Below are 20263 nucleotides of genomic sequence, written 5' to 3'. Positions count from 1 at the left end.
ATGATATCCTCTTTTCCACATTCTCATCTGAATCTGGCCTGAACCTCTTTCAGATTACTGTCATGCTGTAACTTTTATAAGATGATCTTAGGCAAAATTTTAATTGCATGTGATATCAATGATGTCATACTCTAATTAGAGTATCTATTGGGTCACCTTTCTTTGGAATGGGCACAAATAAGGATCTCTTCCAGTCAGTTGGCCAAGTAGCTGTCTTCCAAAATTTCCTGGTATGCACAAGTGAGTGCTTCCAGTGGTTTATCACCTTGGTGATGCATTTCAGTTGGTATTCCATCAATTCCTGGAGCCTTGTTTTGGACTAATGGTTTTAGTGAAGCTTGAACTTCTTCTTTAAGTACCATTGGTTCTTGCTTTTATGCTCACTCATCCTGGAAGGTTTGCATGTCTACTAGTTCTTTTTGTAAAGTGTAACTGTGTATTTTTTCCATCTTCTTTTTAAGCTTTCTGCGTCACTCAATATTTTGCATATATACTCTTTCAATATGGCAGCTTGAGTCTTGAATTCTTTTCTTGAGTTCTTTTAGTTTAAGATATGTTGAGTGTGTTCTTCCATTTTGGCTTTCTAACTCCAGGACTTGGCATATTCCATTATAATATTTCACTTTATTTTGTGGACTGCCCTTTGAAATTTTCTATTCAGTTCTTTGACTTCATCATTTCTTCTAATATCTGTAATTAAGAGCAAGTTGCAGTGTCTCTTCTGATGTCCAACTTGATCCTTTCTTTATTTTCTTTTTAATGACCTTTCACTTTCTTCGTGAATGATGTTCTTGATGTCCTCACACAGTCCATCAAGGCTTCTTCATGCGTATTCATTGCATCAGATTTCTTGACCGCTGCAGGCAACTGATTTTCAACAAAAGACCAAAAAAAGCATTACTTGGTAAAAAGGACAACCTCTTTAACTAATGGCACTGGAAAAAATTTTATCTCCACCTGCCCAAGAATGGACAAGGACTCATATCTAGCCCCATGCACAAAAATGAACTTAAGATAGATTAGAAACCAAATGTAAACCCCAGAGCTATCAGGATAATCAATGGAGAATTGGGACAAACTTAAGGGCCCTATTGCAGGGCCTATACAGATTGCCAAATATCATAAAGGAGACACACTGTGAATGGTACTCTGTTCCTACTTGAACATTTTCGATTTAGCTTCTGTCTATTCATTGAAAAACAAAGAAAAAAAAGATGCACCCTACAGTAATACTGACTCATTAACATGACAAAGAAAACCGTGTTCCCAAATGGAAATAAAACCACAGGGATACTGTATGATTTGGGTGAACCCTGTGAAAGGGTCATTCGACCCCAAGAGGGTTGAGACCCACAGATTAAGAACCACTGCTCTAGAGTACTCCCCCACCCAACTTCCTGTACTTCAATTCTCCCACTATGTTAATGGTTCACATAATATTAGTGTCTAACTCACTGCTATCAAGTCTGTCTGACTCATAACAACCTTGTATGTATGCATGGCACAAATATGACCACTGGTAGTACCACAACCACGTTATCACAACAGTTCATTCTTGTAACAGTCTTTGCAACAGCACTCCAAGAGAGAAATAAGGAGAGGAGAAGACTTCTGCCTCATCAAAGGCCATTTCCCAACAGGGCCCTCTCTTGATCACTCTATTTGCTTCCTGTGGATGACTTAGACTTTCCCCCTTTCAGGTACAACACACCGTGGTTACTTCTATGCCTCACTGCCTCCATAAAGAGACTCTGAGATGTGTGGGTTGTGAATTTATCTCAAGCAAGCTGGGCCCTTTCCTGAACAGAACTTGCTGTGGGCACGGGGATGGAAGAGCCAGCAATTGTGGAAGGAGAGAGCCAGCTCCCAAGCTCCCAGCAGGGCACTCTAAGGAAGGCTATGGCTGCTGCCTTGACCCTGGATGGGGAATCTACCATGAGTCACAGGAAAAGGAAGAAGAAAGAGTCCCGCCCAGAATCTATCATTATTTACCGGTCGGATAATGAGCAAATGGATGAGGATCCAGAGGAATTGGAAGGTGGAGAGCGGCCTAAAGAAGAGGAAGGAGATGACTTTCTAGACAACCCCGCAGATGATGGTGAGTTTGTGTGGCCGTGAGCCTAAGCACAGCCAATGGCGATGGGAGTCTCTGTGGCCGTGAGCCTAAGCACAGCCAATGGCGATGGGAGTCTCTGTGGCCGTGAGCCTAAGCACAGCCAATGGCGATGGGAGTCTCTGTGGCCGTGAGCCTAAGCACAGCCAATGGCGATGGGCGTCTCTGTGGCCGTGAGCGAATAGGCATGGGAAGAAACTAGACAAGAATGTCTGATAATAGGCAGGTATCCCCTCACGGATTTATTTCTTCTTTTCTTTCAAATAACACGTCCCACCCATTTATTACCAAACCCATCTTTCAGGTAATGGCAACCTCTTCCGCTTGGTGTGGTGAAATACAGATGAACTCGATAGAGCCTTTGTATGTACAACTCCTTACAGCCCCGGCGTTTCCTTCTCCAGGGCCTCCTCCTGGAGCTGTGCCTGATGTTATGATCTGTTTTCATTCGAGTCCATCAAGGACTAGGACAGTGCTGCATTGAGGTCCTGCCCAGGAATCTATTGATCCTGACAGTCTTCTGAGATGACACGTGAGGAAGTGTGCTGTGTACACCACAAGGGTAGAGATAGGGAGAAAGCACAGCCAGTATCTTCTTTTAAAAGCCCAAACTCATTGCCAGCAATTCATTGCTGAGTCATGTGACCTCTGTGGGTTTCTGAGATGCCAACGGTTGACGGGAGTAGTCTTTCTCCTGCAGAGATGCTGGTGGTCCTGAACTGCTGACTATGTGGATTGGAGCCAAACGCTTAACCACTACACCACCAGGGCTCTTCGTGATGACCTTTATTCTCACAGTGCTTCAGAGTATGCACTCAATCATCGGACAGTATTTTCTGAACACCTACTATGTTCTACGCTGCGTTATGTGGACGCGATCTCTGCATTTTGGGAGCTCCTAGGGTAATGGACGGAGCTGTCTGTCCACAAAAATAAGTAAGACAAGTCAACCCTGTTCGTTACTAACCATGAAACAATACTAATTCCTTCAAGAATGACCAGGAAAATACAAGTGATAACATCAGTGAGGAGTTCAGATTTCTAAAATAGTGAAAACACGAGCACATCAATGCGAGGAAGTGAAGGCCCCCTCATACACTCAGGGGGAAGTGGAAACCACTCCGGAGGGAAGTGGATCAATTTGGGTTAAAATCCAGAAATTCAACTGTCTAGTTCCCATCTACTCCAGGGAATCTATGCCCATGAGCATCAGGAGGTCGGTACAAGCATGTTGCTGCTGCTGCTGCAGCAAAGGAAACTGGGAGTGTGCTCATGCAGGATTCCTGTGTACCAAGAAACAGGGGAAATCGATCAATTTGCACCTATGGATGGGTCTGGATCATAGATGCCGCCAGCGAGAACAAGGGGCGTCGTCCCTGGGGCCATGCAGCTTAGCGTCGGGTCAGGGGGATATAGTCACAATCTGCGATCATTTCAGGTAGAGGTGAGTGTTATAAAGAACATGAAACCATGATGATGATGGAACGTCCTGGGGGAGAGATTGCAGATAATGGAAGGCCTCTCTGAGGAAGGGATGTTTGAGCTGATCTGAAGGAGCCAGCCGTGAAGAGGTCTTGGCAGAGCATTTCCAGAAGGGCAGACAGCAGAGGTGAGACTCTAGAGATAAGAGTAACCTTGGCCCATTTATGGAATGGAATTATTTCTGTGTGACTGCAGAAGAATATTGAAAATACCATGGCTTGATGCATGGACAAACATCTCTCTGGGAAGAAGTAGGGCCGGAGTTCTCCTTAGCGGCAAGGATGGCAAGACTTCGTCTTACATACTTTGGACATATGGTCAGGAGAGACCAATCCCTGGAGAAGGACACCATGCTTGATAAAGTAGAGGGCAGTGAAAAAGAGGTAGGCCCTCAACGAGATGGGTTGAATTGTGGTTGCAACAATGGCTTCAGACTTTGGAACAATTCTGAGGATCACACAGCAACATGCAGGGTCGACATGGGTTGGAGCTGACTCCATAGCACTTCACCACAACAGCAGAGTATGGGCAGCCCTGGGGGCACAATGCCTAAGTGCTCAACTATGATTAGAAAGGTCAGTGTCAGTGGCTTGAACCCGTTAGTTGCTCCATGCAACAAAAGAAAGAGCAGATAATCTGTTTCCATAAAGATATTGGGCTAGGAAACCCCACAGTACAATTCTGTTCTTTCCTCTGAGGTGGGGTCAACTCAATAGTACATGACAACAGTAACAGCAAGTAGCACTCACAGGAAGATGGTGAGAAGAAGTCTGAAAGATGGGCCGTGGTTGGCCTTTAAGGCCTCAGATCAATATGTAGACCATGTTGGGCCTCATAAGTTGTAAGAAGAAGCTTTGAGCTTGTTAGGAGTGCAAGGGAACATCCATGGAAGACACTGAAATAGAAGAGTTCCTTCATCTCACTTAGAGAGTTTTTTTTGTTTTAAACTCACTTTGTCTCCTCTGTGAAGAATGGATTACAAAGGGTAAAGACAAGCCAATGGGAGCCTATTGCAGCACTGCAAGCACAATGACATGAACGTAGAAACTAGGATTAGAGGGACAGCTCCAGAGAGGTGTAGCAATCCAGAGTGTCATTTAGAACTTGCTGATAGATTAGACATTGCGGGTGCAGGAAAGAGAAGGATCAATGATGACATGAGTAACTGAAAGGACAGAAGGTGGTGTGGAAGTTGTCAATTTGAGACTTATGAGGGAAGGGGTGTAGTTTAGGCTGTCAATTAGGTCGCAACTTGATGACCTCATGTGGAGGCACTAAGGAGATAGAGAGCTTGTGGAGGCGGGACACAGGCTCACTCCCTGCAAGACATCTCCATTGACAAGGCACATGGAGCATTGCTAGAGCTCTGGAACTGGAGGAGCCACTGGAGGACCCTGCCAGTGCTGAGATGCTCACACCGTTGCTGGAAGCACAAGACCTTCCACCAACTGGCCTGTGATCTTCTGCATTCGGCATCATTGCATGTGTTTCGTGAGTCTGAAGAGGAGTTGATAGATTGGTATCGGACATGTGACCTAATATCAGACTTATGGACTTGATCTGGACTGGGCTGGATGTTTTCTCGATATCCAACTGCTCTTTTATATAAAACTCCCTCTTATACACCCATGAGTGTCTATGAATTTATTTCTCTGGTCAACCCAGACTCACACAGGAGCCATCGTTTACTGAGATGAGGGAGATTGGAACTTGGGCCTTGGGGACTAGTACAACCTCTACATCTTGGCAAAGATGGCCAACTCTCCTCGTCCTTCTCCTTAGATGGCTCTGCCCCGCCCTTCAACAACCAAGGAGTTTCCAAGGCCCAGGAGACGTGTCTGAAAAGAGCCTGTCTATCACTACTGTGCACCCCAACACACACACACACACACACACACACACCTATTTAACTTCTAGACAACCTTTTTGTTTGCCAAGGACCATGGAATGGCCTGTTTTCATACCTTCACCTCCATTCACTTCCAGAGCAGCCGATGGACAGCTGTTTGTCAATGTGGTGGTGGTGAGTGTGTATATGTGTATAAAATATTTGCATATGTCAGATACGATGTCCACAGGCCTATGGACATATGACAGACACAAGAAGATGTAGCCCAAATTACTTTACTCAATGCAGTTAGCCTAAGGTACTTGACTTCATGCAGTCTCTATGAACTTTTCCCAAGTCACTACACTGCTCAGAGGCAAACAGACTGTGTCTCTGAAGGGCCAGATAACTCTTTTCTTAACAGAAACTTCCTGAGAATGGCCAAAAACGTACAGAAGCTGTGGCTCTGTTTACTTTCTCAAGGTCAACAATTGTTTCCGTGGCTATCCTAAAATCTGAGTTTATGTAAAGCATCTGCATGTGACTCCCCCAGGGCGGGAACTCTGAGGCAAGAAGTCTGTACTGTCCATGGACTCTGATTTCCAACAAGACACCAATAAGACGGTGCTTTGGTTGTCAGTCTCCTCACTGAGGCCACCTTGTGACAAATAAACTCTTTCTTTCCAACTTGTGGTGTTAGGGAATTGACTCCACTGGTACTCTTGTGTTGTCACGGGAATCAAAGCAAGTGGGTGCGGTACACAACTTATCAGGGGCTTCCAGACGGAGTCTTGCCCTGGATTCATGATCTGTGTGTGTTGGATAGAAGTGTATTTATGTGCATATGCATATGGTTATGTATGTATTTTAACCCAAACGCCTTGCCATTGAGTTGATGCCGGCCATAGCCACTCTATGGTACTTATATTATGGAGGTATCAATTGCTACCTGCTTGTGTTATATATAGGGTGGATAACACCCACCCAAAGAGTATGGATGCTTTGAAAAGGGTTGAAACTTGTCTCCCTACGTTTGTCCACATCACAGAGACCCTGCCATGAAGGAGGCCCAGAAAGTCAGAGAGAAGGTATGAAAGACAGACAGTGCACTTCACAGTTTTATCAGAGGACAGATGTGTGTGAATCCTCTCGGGGAGCGGGAGTGGGAGAAATACAGCCAGTGGCCTTCTGAAGGAGGCCCATTCAGTCACCAAAGTCACTGAGTTTCCCTGGACACTGTGGCCAGCATTGTGTAAGAGGACAGACATCCTCATCTCCACCTCAACCTCTTTTAACAAACATTTTATCGGGGGCTCATACAACTCATCACAATCCATCCAGTCACCCATTGTGGCAAGCACATTTGTACATGCCATGGTCTCTTTCCTGATCTTGACTTTCACCTCCTCTGTGGCCTGTAGGTATGTGGAACATGCCCTTGGATAGCCACTACGTCACCTTAACTGGGACTATCACGCGAGGGAAGAAAAAGGGTCAGATGGTGGACATCCATGTCACACTGACAGAGAAGGAGCTGCAGGAATTGACCAAGCCGAGAGAATCATCGAGGGAATCTACCCCTGAAGGAAGGAAGGTCTGTGCCATGGGAGCTGACCGTGGGCCTCATGTGGTCCTCTGGACACTGGTCTGCCTGCCAGTGGTCTTTGTCCTCTCTTTTGTTGTCTCTTTCTATTACGGCACCATCACCTGGTATAACATCTTTCTTGTGTACAACGAGGAGAGGACCTTCTGGCACAAGATTTCCTATTGCCCCTGCCTCGTTCTTTTCTACCCAGTGCTCATCATGGCCTTGGCATCTTCCCTGGGCCTCTATGCTGCTGTGGTGCAGCTCTCCTGGTCCTGGGGTGCCTGGTGGCACGCAGCTCAGGACATGGAGAAAGGTTTCTGTGGTTGGCTCTGTAGCAAGCTGGATCTGGAGGACTGCTCCCCCTACAGCATAGTGGAGCTGCTGGACTCTGACAACATTTCAGGCAACCTTTCCAACAAGGATGCAACCCAGGAGGTAGAAACCTCCACTGTTTAAACTCTCGACAGTGGCCGTTCTTCTCTGGCCCCCATTGTCTACAGAGACTATTCTAACTCCAGATGATTCTTTTAAGCATTCTACCCCTCCCCACCCCACCTCACTGTTCTTCTGGAAAATCCTAAGCAACATGGGTCTGTTCAAACGTCTCAAGATGACTCCAGGAGGGCAGGGGACAGATAAGCAACTTGTGCCAAAGCACTGCACCCAGTGGACACTTATTCCCTGCCTGAAGTGACCCTTCAACAGGGAGTCCAGTAGTAGCAGTTCAGGAGCTGGGAAGTATTCCCGTTTCCTGTCACCCAAGAAAATATGTGACCAAATGTGGCAGGGGGAATCAGGAGGCTCAGGGAGATCAAGACCAATGAGATCATGGAGAAGGAGTGAAAGATTTAAGCTCAGGGCTGGCACAGAATAGCAGCATGCAGACTGTAGCACTGAGACGTACAGAGAACTGGATCTTATCAAGACCCTAAAATACCAGTGATTGAAGAAAGCTAGAATTGTGTCTTTTTTTCTCATAGAGAAGACTGGCACCCAAGGCTCTTCTAATTTAGGATGGTGCGCCTCTCATTCTGACCCTTAATCCTCCAGGGTCTGACTGCGTCTCCATCCATCACATCCCTGTTTCTGGCAGCAGAACAGTGGAAGGAGCTGGAGGACCACACCCTTCCCTTGTAAGAAGAGTTCCCAGAAGTTCCACTCAACCCTTGCTCTATCATCTTGACCAGGCCTTAGTGACATCACCTCAGGTTTAAAAGGGTCTAGGAAACCTCTTGGCCGCATATGGGGGAAGGTCAGATGTTCACAGGCATCTTCCCTGAAGGCAATCCCTGCCACACCGCTGTCTCCCTACACCACAGGTGTGGGGGCCTGCGACCATTAGCTTGGTTCCTGTAGGTGGAGTTCTCACCCCACTGATAATGGTCTCTATCAGTTGATCCAGGGAACAGGCCAACCCAGCTCTGTGACATCAAAAGTTAGGCTGCCATCCTGTATCTAGGATCCACCCATCTTGCCACATATGTACCCCAATCCCTCCTCTTCCTCTTGCGTGGATACCCCTAGATCAACCCCTCTCATTACTGTATTACCTACAGCACAACCCCTTCCTGTGACTTATGTCTTCACCTGTAATAGGGGGCTTGCATATCCCCAGAGGATAAAAGCCTTGGGTAGCATTTAAGAGTCTCTCTCTCCCTCCATGTGGACCACTAAGCGGGGCTGAGGTGAGCATGCTATTATGAATTGCGTCTGACTCCATTAATTTAAATACTTCTATCTCTCATGGTCTCTATAACTTTACTTTAATCTTTACTTATTATCGCTGTACAATTGTGCCACCAAACCCGTAATGATGTGTTATGGGCTGGCTTCCCCAGACAAATGGTGCCCATTACGTGGAGCCCTGAAGGAAAAGAACTCTTTTGAGTTATATCCTGTGTATAACAATTGTATGGCCTCATCGGACAGTGAATGTTAATCGGGAAAGTTTTTATTTTTTGAGTTTATTTTTTAAGTGTGAAGTTTTTAGTCTGAGTGAGATATGGGTCAGGCAAAGAGCAAGGATACAGAGTATGGTATTACTCTTTGCCACCTCTTGAAGAAACAAAATGTAGTGGTAATCAATAAGAGAATGAAAGAGTTTCTTCAAGTGGTAAAGAAATTTAATCCTTCTTTTCTGGAGTCAGGAACCTTTGATATGGAGATCTGGATTAAGGTGGCCATTAATTTAGAAAAACACACAGGGAAGGACAGAGCATAACCATGGAGGCCTGGGAGCTGTGGGTGCAGATTAAAGTAGTGTTGGAGCTGCTGCAGGGTGAGAGAGCGAAGGCGGAGCAAGACCAGCAGAGCAGTGAGAACCCTCTAAGCTACACAGACTTGAGTCAGGTGAGAAGCAGGCAGAATGAGTTTCAGGGGGATGAGAAGATTTTAAGTGTAGCTGAGAAGGTGAAGTTTGAATCAAGAAATGGCAGAGTAGAAGCATCTGCCCCACCAGAGTATAGCTCAGAGAACCACAATACTATCAAGCAAGCCAGTGCTGGAGGAGAAGAGATTAGATCCAAAGAAATGCAAATAGCGAGACTTAACCTAGAAAGTGAGGCTCAGAAAGTGAGAGGCAAAGAGTCAGGGAGTAAGAAAGCACCTTTACTCTCAAGGGTGGAGAAGTGTATAGCTCAAGAAGCAGATTTAGAATTCAGAATGGTTTATCCTGTTAGAATTATAGACAGGGAGCATGATTAGAATCACCCCAAAGGGAATCAAGAAAGGCAATATACTGCCTTTCCCCTTAAGCTACTGAAAGATCTCAAGCAAGCAGTATCTAGTTATGGTCCAGATTCACCATTTGTAATTGACATGGTCAAGAATATGACAGATGTGGAATGTTGGATCCCGGCAGACTGGAAAGCTTTGATGAAAGTGTGCTTTTCCCCTTTATAATCTTTGCAATATCAGATGCTTTAAAACAAAGCAGCCCTTGCACGAGCACAGAAAAATGCAGAAGATGGCATAGATATAGGGGTTCATCAATTGCTAGGAGATGAGAATTATATAAAACAATGATGAATTCTAATATATAATGGTTTATAAAAGAAGATTGCTTAAGCCAATTTTTGCTTCCTTGCATTCCTAGAGTAAAAATGTATGTCTATCAGGAAAGAGTACTTGAGAAATCTAACCACACTTTAAATCAAGGGGTCTTTTGGAATGCTGTTGTCGGGAAACAGCAGCGCCCCCACATGAATTAAAATTGAAGGGAAGAGGTTTTTAAACTTTGGATACAGGAACATTTCCTTAGGGCATTCAGGAGGGCATAAGACCCTCCTATTAACTTCCTTTAAATCCAACATGGAAGGAATGAGTGAAGTTAACCAAGAGAGGTGATTGCAAGATTGTAAAATCATACAGTGTGAGAAGTCTGAAAGGCAAAATGGATTAATTGAGCCTATAACCTTATTGGTAAGTGTAGAGACAAAACTGAGGAACAGGGAGGAAGGTGGACATGACAGGACAAGTGAGAGCAGAAATAGCTTTTTTAGGTGGGGACAGCTCTCCCGGACCAGGTTCCATGACTTATGACAAAAGGTCAGGGAAGTGGTGCTCAGCAGCTGGGGTGAGGGCTTTTTAAAGGAGTGGTGAGGAATGTAGGGTAATTAGCATAAGGGGCATGGAAACCAGGAGAATTGCTGGTGGACTCCTTGCTGCTTTCTTTGAGACAGTAACATCTGGTTTCACTGGTGATCTTATCTGCTACTGCTGACCTTGGTGTTATGAAGGGAATCTCGTGCAGGACCCGGACCTTCTTCAGTTTAATCCAAATGGGGGGGCTGCCTAGTTCAGACAGTCAAACATTCCAGACTTCTTAATATTGGTAATGGGGCAACGTTTTCTGTCTTAACTACTTCCTGCTGAGATAGAGTAAAGAACGGGATTAAGATTTGGAAGTTTCAGGGCAGGGCTGGTCAGCAGTGGACTGTAAGGGTGAAGAAGCTGATTGAAGGTCAGGTTGGAGATATCTTTCATCTGCTCCTGCAAGATTTTAAATACACAAAGAGCTAAAAGGAAAAGTACACAGATTGTTATCAGAGGCCCTATGAGGGGCATAACCCAGGCCATGGCAGGATTTTGAAACCATGAGAAGCTGGTGGTGCTCCACTGATGTTTCCTGGTTTTATTTGCCATGGTGCGGAGTGCCTTAACATTTTCTTTAACTATGCCCAATTCATTAATATAATAACAACAGTCTTTATTTAGGAACATGCATGTTCCTCTTTCATCTGCTGTTAATAAGTCAAGAGCTTAGTGATATTATCGGGTGATTCGTGCTAAGGATGTTAACTGCCTTTGGAGGGAGACAAGAGTTATCAGTTTGAGGTTCTTTGCAATGGATGATGGCTACTTTTGCTGGCGGCTGAAGAGCCTGTAAGAGATTAATTATTAAGTTACCGTTTACTATGGGGGACCCTTTGGTAGTTAGAAAATCCCCGCTCCTTCCAGATAGTGGCATGATAGTGAGCTATAAGGAATGCATAATTAGAATCAGAATATATATTAGCCTATTAGCCGTGTTTTTTCCCTTTAGCTAGATGGAAAGCACAAGTTTCCCTTTTTGAGAAGTAGTTTTATTGGGAGGCATGCAGCTTTCCAGTATTGGTCAAGTGAGAGGACAGCATATGCAGCCTGCTGTTGCCCCGGGGCATCAATGACAGAACTGCCATCAACAAACAAAGTTAGATCTGAGTTAGGATACAGTTGATCAGAGTCTGGGTCGGGGCAGTGTTAGTACCTCAACTGCCTGGGGGCAGGAGTGACCACTAAGTTTTAGCGAGTTTAGGAGCTGAGGCAAAAGGGTCGCTGGGTTTAAAGAGGGGGGCTGGCGCAGAGTTATGTTAGGGTTTTCAATAAACATGCAATAGATTTTCTGCAAGCAGCTTGGAGACAGCAAAGACTGTACTAGGTGTGAGAGGAAGTCCTACAGCCTGTGGGAGTAGGCTTTTCTTGGGTTAACTTTAGGGCTTTTTGGGTGCGGGTGGCAGCTGTCGCCAAGGCCTGGAGGCAGGGTTGCCAACCCTGACTGTTATATCTAGTTGCTTAGACAGACAAGCTATAGGGGATAGAGTGGGCCCCAGGGGCTGAGCCAAGACTCTGACTGCTTTACCTTGTTTTTTGCCTGTGTAGAATAAAAAGATTTGGCGGGTTTTGGTAGATGCAGGGGTGGGGGTGAAGGAGGGCGTGTTGTGTTGGAGTTTGTTAAAGGCAGCTTTGACTTAAACTCTGAGTGGTGGGGGTGTCGCAAAGGCTTAAACAGATAGCAGTGGAATGAGATAGGTGTGTCTTGAGGGAGAGAGAATTTAAGGGAGTTGGGCTGTGTCTGCTTTAGAACTGTTTTAGGAGGGGCTGCAGGTAAAGGCAAAGGAATGTTGACAAGCTGGGTTAAGGGGGATGGTGAAAAAAGTATAGTGGAGGGGGGAATGTGGGATAAAAAATATAGGGGTTGGGTGCTACTGGGTGTTTGGTGATAACAGCTTTGTTAATGAGGCGCAGGTCCTGGACCAAATGATAAGTACCATTTGGGTTTTTTTACTGGTAAGATTGGAGTGTTTCAGGGAGAGTGGGTAGAAATAATGAGGTTGTTAGAAAGGAAGCGTTGTATGATGGGTTAACATCGGAAAGCAACGGGGTCTGTAGGGCCAGTTCCTCCAGGTCGGGTGAAAGAAGGGGAAGGATCAGAGGTGCTGTGAGACCAAAAGTAAGGTGTAAGGCGGTTCCTAACTAATTTTAAATGTTTTATTTTTCTCAACAGAGGGACCAGGCACAAAGGGATTCTAAGGAAGAATGAGTAAAGGGCTAGTACACCTGGGGCAGGTAGGCTTGCCATCAATATCCATGACCGAAATTTAGGAAGGATTGCTTAGCCCAGAAAATGAGGGCAGGTCAGAAAAGATAGCTTCTGTGTAAGAAGGAAATTTACTCACCCAATACCTTGAGCAATACCCCAGGCTTGGCGAGGCTGATGGGGGTCCAGTCAGGGACTTTTCAGACCTCAGCCAATCCCAGCAGGGTCAACGGCAGGTCAGGAATTGGAAGGCCAGTCCCCCCACGTGGAGACGCAAAGGGTCTGTCGCTTTTCCAAGGACAGTCGGACTTCCAGTGTCCGCTTTGACCACACGCCGGGCAGGGTTTGGTTGGAGCTGCAGCCTGGGGCACTTCTGTGACCAGTGCCCTTCTCTGCACTTGAAGCAGGCGCCAGGTGGCGGTCGATGTTCCATACACCCTTGCCCCACGCTGCCCGCCTGAGGCCTGGGCTATTAAGGCTTGAGTTGAAATTTTACCTTCTGTTAGAACCAGGCATCACGGGCTGACTGCCTGCTCCTCACGGCTGTTAAAACCTTAAATGCCATACTCGCTAAATCTTGGACCAGGGTTTGAGGGCCTTTCTTCTGCTTTTTTAAAAAAAGCTTTTCATGTAAAGCATCAGTTAAGCAGCTTAAAAAGGTGGCTGGATTTTTTGGTCAGGCTTTTGAGTGATCCTAAGATTTTAAAAATTGACTCCTACATGGGAAATGGCCTGAAGCCAAGCCAGGACACACTGAAGCATTTTACTGTGGTGGGCATGTTGTTTTTACCTCTTAATTGTTAATTTGATGACTCCAGTCAGGTTTTTGTCTGGAATTCGCCTAGATCAGGGTAGGTTAAATGAGCCTGATGGGGGTGCTGCTGAACAGTGAGAAAAAAGCATTCCCTCTTATCGGCGGTTAAGGTAGAGGGAAGGATGACAAAAATATCATGCCAGGACAAAGCATAAGCTTGAGTTAAATATTGAAACTTCTTAACATAGTGGTGGGATCATTATAAAGGAGCTTAAGCACTTTTTAATTTGACATAAATCAGTAAGAGAGAAGGGAACATGAACCGGACCACTTTCAGTTCCCGCCACTTTCCAGAGTGGACAAAGGACAAGGGGGGTTCTGCGATCTCACGTGTTAGCTAACCAGTGGGCGGGCAAGTGCAGATTGGGTTCCTCCAGCGAGGCAGGTAGATTTGGAAAAGAGAACGTGGCGGGGCTCTGGTTGTGGCCAGAATAGGGAGAGCGGTGAGTAGGAGGGGAGGGAAGACAAGGTGTTCAGGCAGGTACAAAAAGGCAGACACCAGAGGGGGTCCAGAAGCAGGAGGAGAGGAGGAATTTTCTTTAGTCAAGAGGACTGGGGAAGGGGAGCAGGAAATAAAGAGAAAGGGACGAAAGCTCAGAGGAAAGGCAGCCTAGATGTACAGAATCTCAGACTCTTTTTGAGCTTACTGGCAGAAATAGTGGAGATTTCAGAGGATATTGAAATTAAAAGTGCGGCAAAAGTTGATACTTACCAGAGCTTTCTGACCCCTCCCTCTCGCTGGTCTCAGGGTAGCGACCATGGATTTGTGCTCTCGGATTCCCTATCTGGGAGGTCAGTCAGAGGCTGCGGGTGTTGGCTCAGAGGAGGCTGAGCAGGGAGGGAGCTGAGAAGGGGAGAGTGGGAAAGACTCCAGGGAGTCTGAGAGGTCTGGCTCTGGGCTGGGGATGGATGTCAGAGGCACAGTGCCTCAGCCTTTGGGAGTTGAGGAGGGTAGCGGGGGAGGTGATGGCGAGGGGTACCCAGAATATGGAAAAAGCTTTACCGGGGATGCAGATAAGGAGTCAGGGGGTCCAGAGAAAGACGGAAGGGGAGTACTGTCTGGGCCTGATTAAGAGTGTTTGGCTAAGAGATTTTGAGCAGGCTAACAGGTAGTAGAGAGGGACGGGAGCAAAGAGAGAGAAAAATACCTGAGCATATAGGACTTCTGATTATTTGAGTTTGTTGTCAAAAAATGTTGAGGTTGCAGAGAATGTTAAAATCGAAAATGCTATTTTCTGGCTAGCGCAACGCAGTGTCCAATTGGTATTGAGGCCAAACTTGGTTACAGAAAAAGACCAGGCGTTTAGGGCAGAGATCTGGAACCAAACCCAATTCAGTAAGGTTGGCAGTGGGCACCCCAAAGGACTGTCCTTAGGGAGTTGGGACAGAAGACTTCCTATTGTGTCTCAAACTGCAGGGGGTACGGACAGAGAAGAAGGGCGTCCCCTGGTCCCCATTCGCACCTATCGGTCAGGAGGTGCCCCGGTAACCCTGAGAGGTGTACTGGTCAGAGCTAGGGGCCCAGTGGGAAAGTCCTGGAATCTCCAGAACAAGAGGGTTCCCTGGCGCAGGCCTGCAGCTTTAACCCACAGACAAAGACCTCGGAACAGAAAGACACAATGGAAGCCAAGGAGAGGGAGGGGGGTCTGGCTTTATGGCCAGTTTACATGGACGTTAGTCAGGTCTTTGTTTAGGGTGAGAGAAAGGGGAAGCAGAACATTTTAGAGAAAGCACTGCAGAGCTGCAAACACGAAACACACAAACAGGTGGAAAGGGTTCAGACACACCCTCTGCATTCCAGCCCAGGCAGAAGGTGGCCTGACTGCTTGGCCTAGTGTTTGGAATCTGGTTATCAGCAGGAGTCCCAGGAGGTGAGCACAGAGACAAAAGACTGGAGGCTATGTGAGTGAAGGTAGACACAAAGATGGCCGTATGAGTTTGCTGGTCCTTGGTGTCCAGAGCGACAAACAAGACAGACGAGACAGAATAAACATACACAGAGAGATACTGACCAGAAGTCGCTTGTTCAGACAGGCTCCGGAGGTTCGAGAGGAGAGGAGGGGTGGGCTGCGTCCCAGCTGAAGCAGGACCGGGACAGCATGGAGCCCATGTCCCTAACTCGGCCAGGTTTCGGCACCAATGTGAAGGTGAAACTGAAAAACAGGGAGGAAGATGGACATGACAGGACAAGGGAGAGCCCGGACGAGGTTCCATGACCTAGGCCAACAGGACAGGGAAGTTGTATTCAGCAGCTGGAGGCAAGAGCTATAAAGGGGTAGTGAGGAATGTAGGGTAATTAGCAGAAGGGGCATGGAAACCAGGAGAATTGCTGGTGGACTCTTTGCTGCTTTCTTAGAGCCAGAAACACCTGGTTTCACTGGTTATCTTATCTGGCGCCAGCTGCTGATGACCTTGGGGATGTGCAAGGAAGCTTGTGCAGGGCCCGGACCTGCTTCAGCTTAGTCCAAATGGGGCTGCCTAGTTCAGACCTGATCCAAAGAGTAAGCTTGGGGAAAAAAATGTCTGTCTGGTAAGTTACTTAAAGAACAGCTGAACAAATTTATTTAAAAATTTTTCAGTCTTTCAAAGTATGGTAAGTTCTCACAATTCAGCTCTCTTTATTCTCTGAGAGCTGGGAGCAAAAATTTACTTAACAATGAAGGCTATCTAGCTAGTAGTTTTCCTGGGTCAAAGCCTAGCAAGTCAACTGAGATTGCTAGCAGTGCTTTAAAATCTAAATTGTTAGAACAGAAGGGGGAGAAGAGGAATATTATGTGTGACAAAGTTCATTTAGTGATTTTACCAAAAAAAATTCCTTACTAAAAGCTTGTAGTAAAATTAGGGCAGATAAACACATTTTCCCTTCTAGAGAGAAAATTGATCCTAAGAAATCCCAAGATGATGGAAACCGTGTTTGGGATCCAGGTTCACCTGCCACCTGGAGAAAAGACTGCATTTATGTTTTTACAGAATAAAACTGATGGACTCTCTTTAAAAGGATGCAGCTACGTTTGGAGAAAGATGGACAAGGAAGAGATGGAGAAGCCACCCAATATTAATCATAATTCCTTTTTCAGGTTAATGACACCACGAAGAGAGGGGCTATTTGTTTATATTTTCGCAGGCAAGATAGGTGGATTCTGCTTCAGCCAGCAAGGCTCAGGAGAAAGCAGGGAAGCTGATGTGTGACCTGACCCCCCCTACTGAAGTTATTCAAAATGTCAAGGAGACCTGGCAGATTCCTGAGAACAGCAATTGCTGACTGCTGAGATATTTCTTCCATTGCTGATGCTGTCTAAGGGACACTATGGAACACTTTATACACTAAGGAACACTTTATACAATAGTGACTGGACTATTGCTACAGACTGTTGTTTTGCTGAAAGATCAAAATTTTGGACTTGTTAATTAATGCTATAATGTGATTGGAATGTAACTGATTTCTGTGGAACTACTTACCTATATAATGTAACATTGCATGGTTGAGATATGATTAAGAAACATTTGCAAGGGTTTAAGGAAACATTTCATTAGATGTTGATCAGAAGTTAAAAAGGATATTTTCGATACATTCAAAGATAGACTAGGGGCATCTACTGGTTCTGATGCGATTAAGCAGTTGGTGAGTGTCATGGAAGGTTTGAATACTCCAGCTTGGGCTCAAAGCATTGCACATAGCTTAAGTTCCAGTCTGACTGTCTTGCTTATCATAATTTTGATGCTTGCAGTCTCATGTTGCTTCTATTGGAAGCTAAGAGATATGAAGAGAGACCATGTTGCCTCCATGACACTATTGAATCTTAAATTTAATGCAGAGAGGGAAAATGTGGGATACTAGCACTATAGGGATATAAAACTGGGACTTATTCCCTGACTGGTAGGGAGGGAATCTGGAAGAATAGTATTCCATGGCTGGAAGACCACCACTCTGGTAGTTGGAGATATAGTCCAAGTTCATGTTCCTGCGGTAGTCTATCATTTCCAGTTTCTCCCTTAAAGCTATGCTGCCTTAAAGTGAACACATGGTTGATTCTTTCTCCCTATAGAAGCAGGCATTCCTATTTGGTTCTATTTCCTTCCTGCCGCGGTATCCAATCTCTCTCATACCTTCCTCCAATTGCAGATGGGCATAGGGAGACTTTTTCCCCAGCACCTGGATTGTAAATGTATCTATAAGCCTGCATTTTGGCTATACTAATTGGATCATGAAGATTTGTCTTGACAGCTTTTAATATATAGAAAATAACCATATCGCCCATGTGGCTTTGGAATTTTATATATAAAACAAAAGGGAACCTTGTTGGGGGAGGTCAGTTGCTCACAGGTATCTTCCCTGAAGGCAGTCCCTGCCAGACTACTGTCTCCCCACACCACAGGGGTGGGGGCCTGCGACCATTAGCTTGGTTCCTGTAGGTGGAGTTCTCACCCCACTGATAATGGTCTCTATCAGTTGAGCCAGGAAACAGACCAAACCCCAAACCGGCTGTCTGACACCCAAAGTTAGGTTGCTATCCTGTCTCTAGAATCTGCCCTTCTTGCCACATGGGTACCCCAATCCTTCCTCTTCCTCTTTTGTGGTTACCCCTAGATCACCCCCTCCCATTACTGTATTACCTGTAGCACAACCCCTTCCTGTGACATATGTTTTCACCTGTAATAGGGGGCTTGCATGTCCCCAGAGGATAAAAGCCTGGGCTAGCATTAAAGGGTCTCTCCCTCTACCTGGACCATCTAGCGGGGCTGAGGTGAGCATGCTACCATGAATTGCGTCTGCGTCCATTTATATCAATACTTCTCTTCTATCTCTCATGCTCTCTATAAATTTACTATAATCTTTACTTATTATTGTTGTACAATTGTGCCTACCAGACCCATAATGATGTGTTATGGGCTGGCTTCCCCAGACAAATGGTGCCCATTATGTGGAGCCCCGAAGGAAAAGAACTCTTTTGAGTTATATCCCATGTAACAGATATACGGCCTCATCAGACAGTGAGGGTGAATCAGGAAAGGTGTTTTGTTGTGTTTTTTTTAGTTTATTTTTTAAGTGTGAAGTTTTTAGTCTGAGTGAGATATGGGTCAGGCAAAGAGCAAGGATACAGAGTATGGTATTACTCTTTGCCACCTCTTGAAGAAACAAAATGTAGTGGTAATCAATAAGAGAATGAAAGAGTTTCTTCAACTGGTAAAGAAATTTAATCCTTCTTTTCCGGAGTCAGGAACCTTTGATATGGAGATCTGGATTAAGGTGGCCATTAATTTAAGAAAAGCACACAGGGAAGGACAGAGCATAACCATGGAGGCCTGGGAGCTGTGGGTGCAGATTAAAGTAGTGTTGGAGCTGCTGCAGGGTGAGAGAGCCAAGGCAGAGCAAGACCAGCAGAGCAGTGAGAACCCTCTAAGCTACACAGACTTGAGTCAGGTGAGAAGCAGGCAGAATGAGTTTCAGGGGGATGAGAAGATTTTAAGTGTAGCTGAGAAGGTGAAGTTTGAATCAAGAAATGACAGAGTAGAAGCATCTTCCCCACCAGAGTATGACTCAGAGAACCACAATACTATCAAGCAAGCCAGTGCTGGAGGAGAAGAGATTAGATCCAAAGAAATGCAAATAGCGAGACTTAACCTAGAAAGTGAGGCTCAGAAAGTGAGAGGCAGAGTCAGGGAGTAAGAAAGCACCTTTACTCTTAAGGGTGGAGAAGTGCATAGCTCAAGAAGCAGATTTAGAATTCAGAATGGTTTATCCTGTTAGAATTATAGACAGGGAGCCCGACGAGCAGCACCTCAAAGGGAATTAAGAAAGGCGATATACTGCCTTTCCCTTTAAGTTACTGAAAGATCTCGAGCAAGCAGTATCTAGTTATGGTCCATATTCACCATTTGTAATTCGTATGGTCAAGAATATGGTAGATATAGACTATTGGGTCGCAGCAGACTGGAAAGCTTTGACGAAAGTGTGTTTTTCCCCTTCAGAATCTGCAATGTCAGATGCTATGGAACAAAGCAGCCCTTGCAGGAACACACAAAAATGCAGAAGAGGGCATAGATATAGGGCTTCATCATGAGAATTACATCGCAGCTGAGTCTCAACTACAGTTTACTGAAGAGACAATAAGACAGATATGTGACGTTTGCTTAAGGGCCTCGGAAAAGATAATTCCATCAGAAGAGAGAAAGCCGAGTTACATGGCTATAAGACAGCGGAATGATGAATCTTATGATGATTTTGTGTCCTGACTGGAAGATGCTGATTCCAAATGTGTGAACGATGTGCAGGCAGTAAGAGACCTAGTGCTTAAGCTATCTTATGGTTTATCTAATAAGCATTGTAAAAATGCCTTGTGTCCCTGGATTATGTTAGGATATGCAGGAATGTAAAAGTAAGGGAATACAAGGCAGACCTCATGGCAGCGGCCTTGGCAAATTATATCAGACCTAGAAAAGGGTGCGTTAGTTGAGGAAAGACAGGTCACCTTCAAAGAGAGTATAGACAGCACAGGCCAATCAGCCTGGCCGTTAAAAGCAAACTGCGGCCTGCGCCAGAGCATGGGCCAGGGCCACCTAATTCCGGTTTAAAAGAACCTGAACTCTGTCCCAGCTATAGAAAGGGAACTCATTGGTCAAGTCCATGTTGCTCAAAGTTC

The 20263-nt window shown here is 45.6% G+C and overlaps 1 protein-coding gene across 1 annotated transcript in view; it reads left to right on the top strand.

The window, feature by feature from the left end:
* The window catches only part of LOC142424368 (transmembrane protein 169), a 35938-nt gene extending 21527 nt beyond the window's left edge, over positions 1 to 14411 (top strand). The window contains exons 3-4 of the mRNA XM_075529526.1: positions 1701 to 2098; positions 6845 to 14411. Coding sequence (XP_075385641.1) covers positions 1828 to 2098; positions 6845 to 7467 — 894 coding nt within the window. The 5' untranslated portion in view covers positions 1701 to 1827 and the 3' untranslated portion in view covers positions 7468 to 14411. The remainder of the gene's footprint in view (positions 1 to 1700; positions 2099 to 6844) is intronic.
* Positions 14412 to 20263: the final 5852 nt, after the last annotated feature.

This window comes from Tenrec ecaudatus, chromosome 13 (genome assembly GCF_050624435.1).
Source record: "Tenrec ecaudatus isolate mTenEca1 chromosome 13, mTenEca1.hap1, whole genome shotgun sequence".
Classification (NCBI taxonomy): domain Eukaryota; kingdom Metazoa; phylum Chordata; class Mammalia; order Afrosoricida; family Tenrecidae; genus Tenrec; species Tenrec ecaudatus.
The sequence above is the reverse complement of the archived record's forward strand: the minus strand, read 5'-3'. Positions and strand labels throughout refer to the sequence as shown.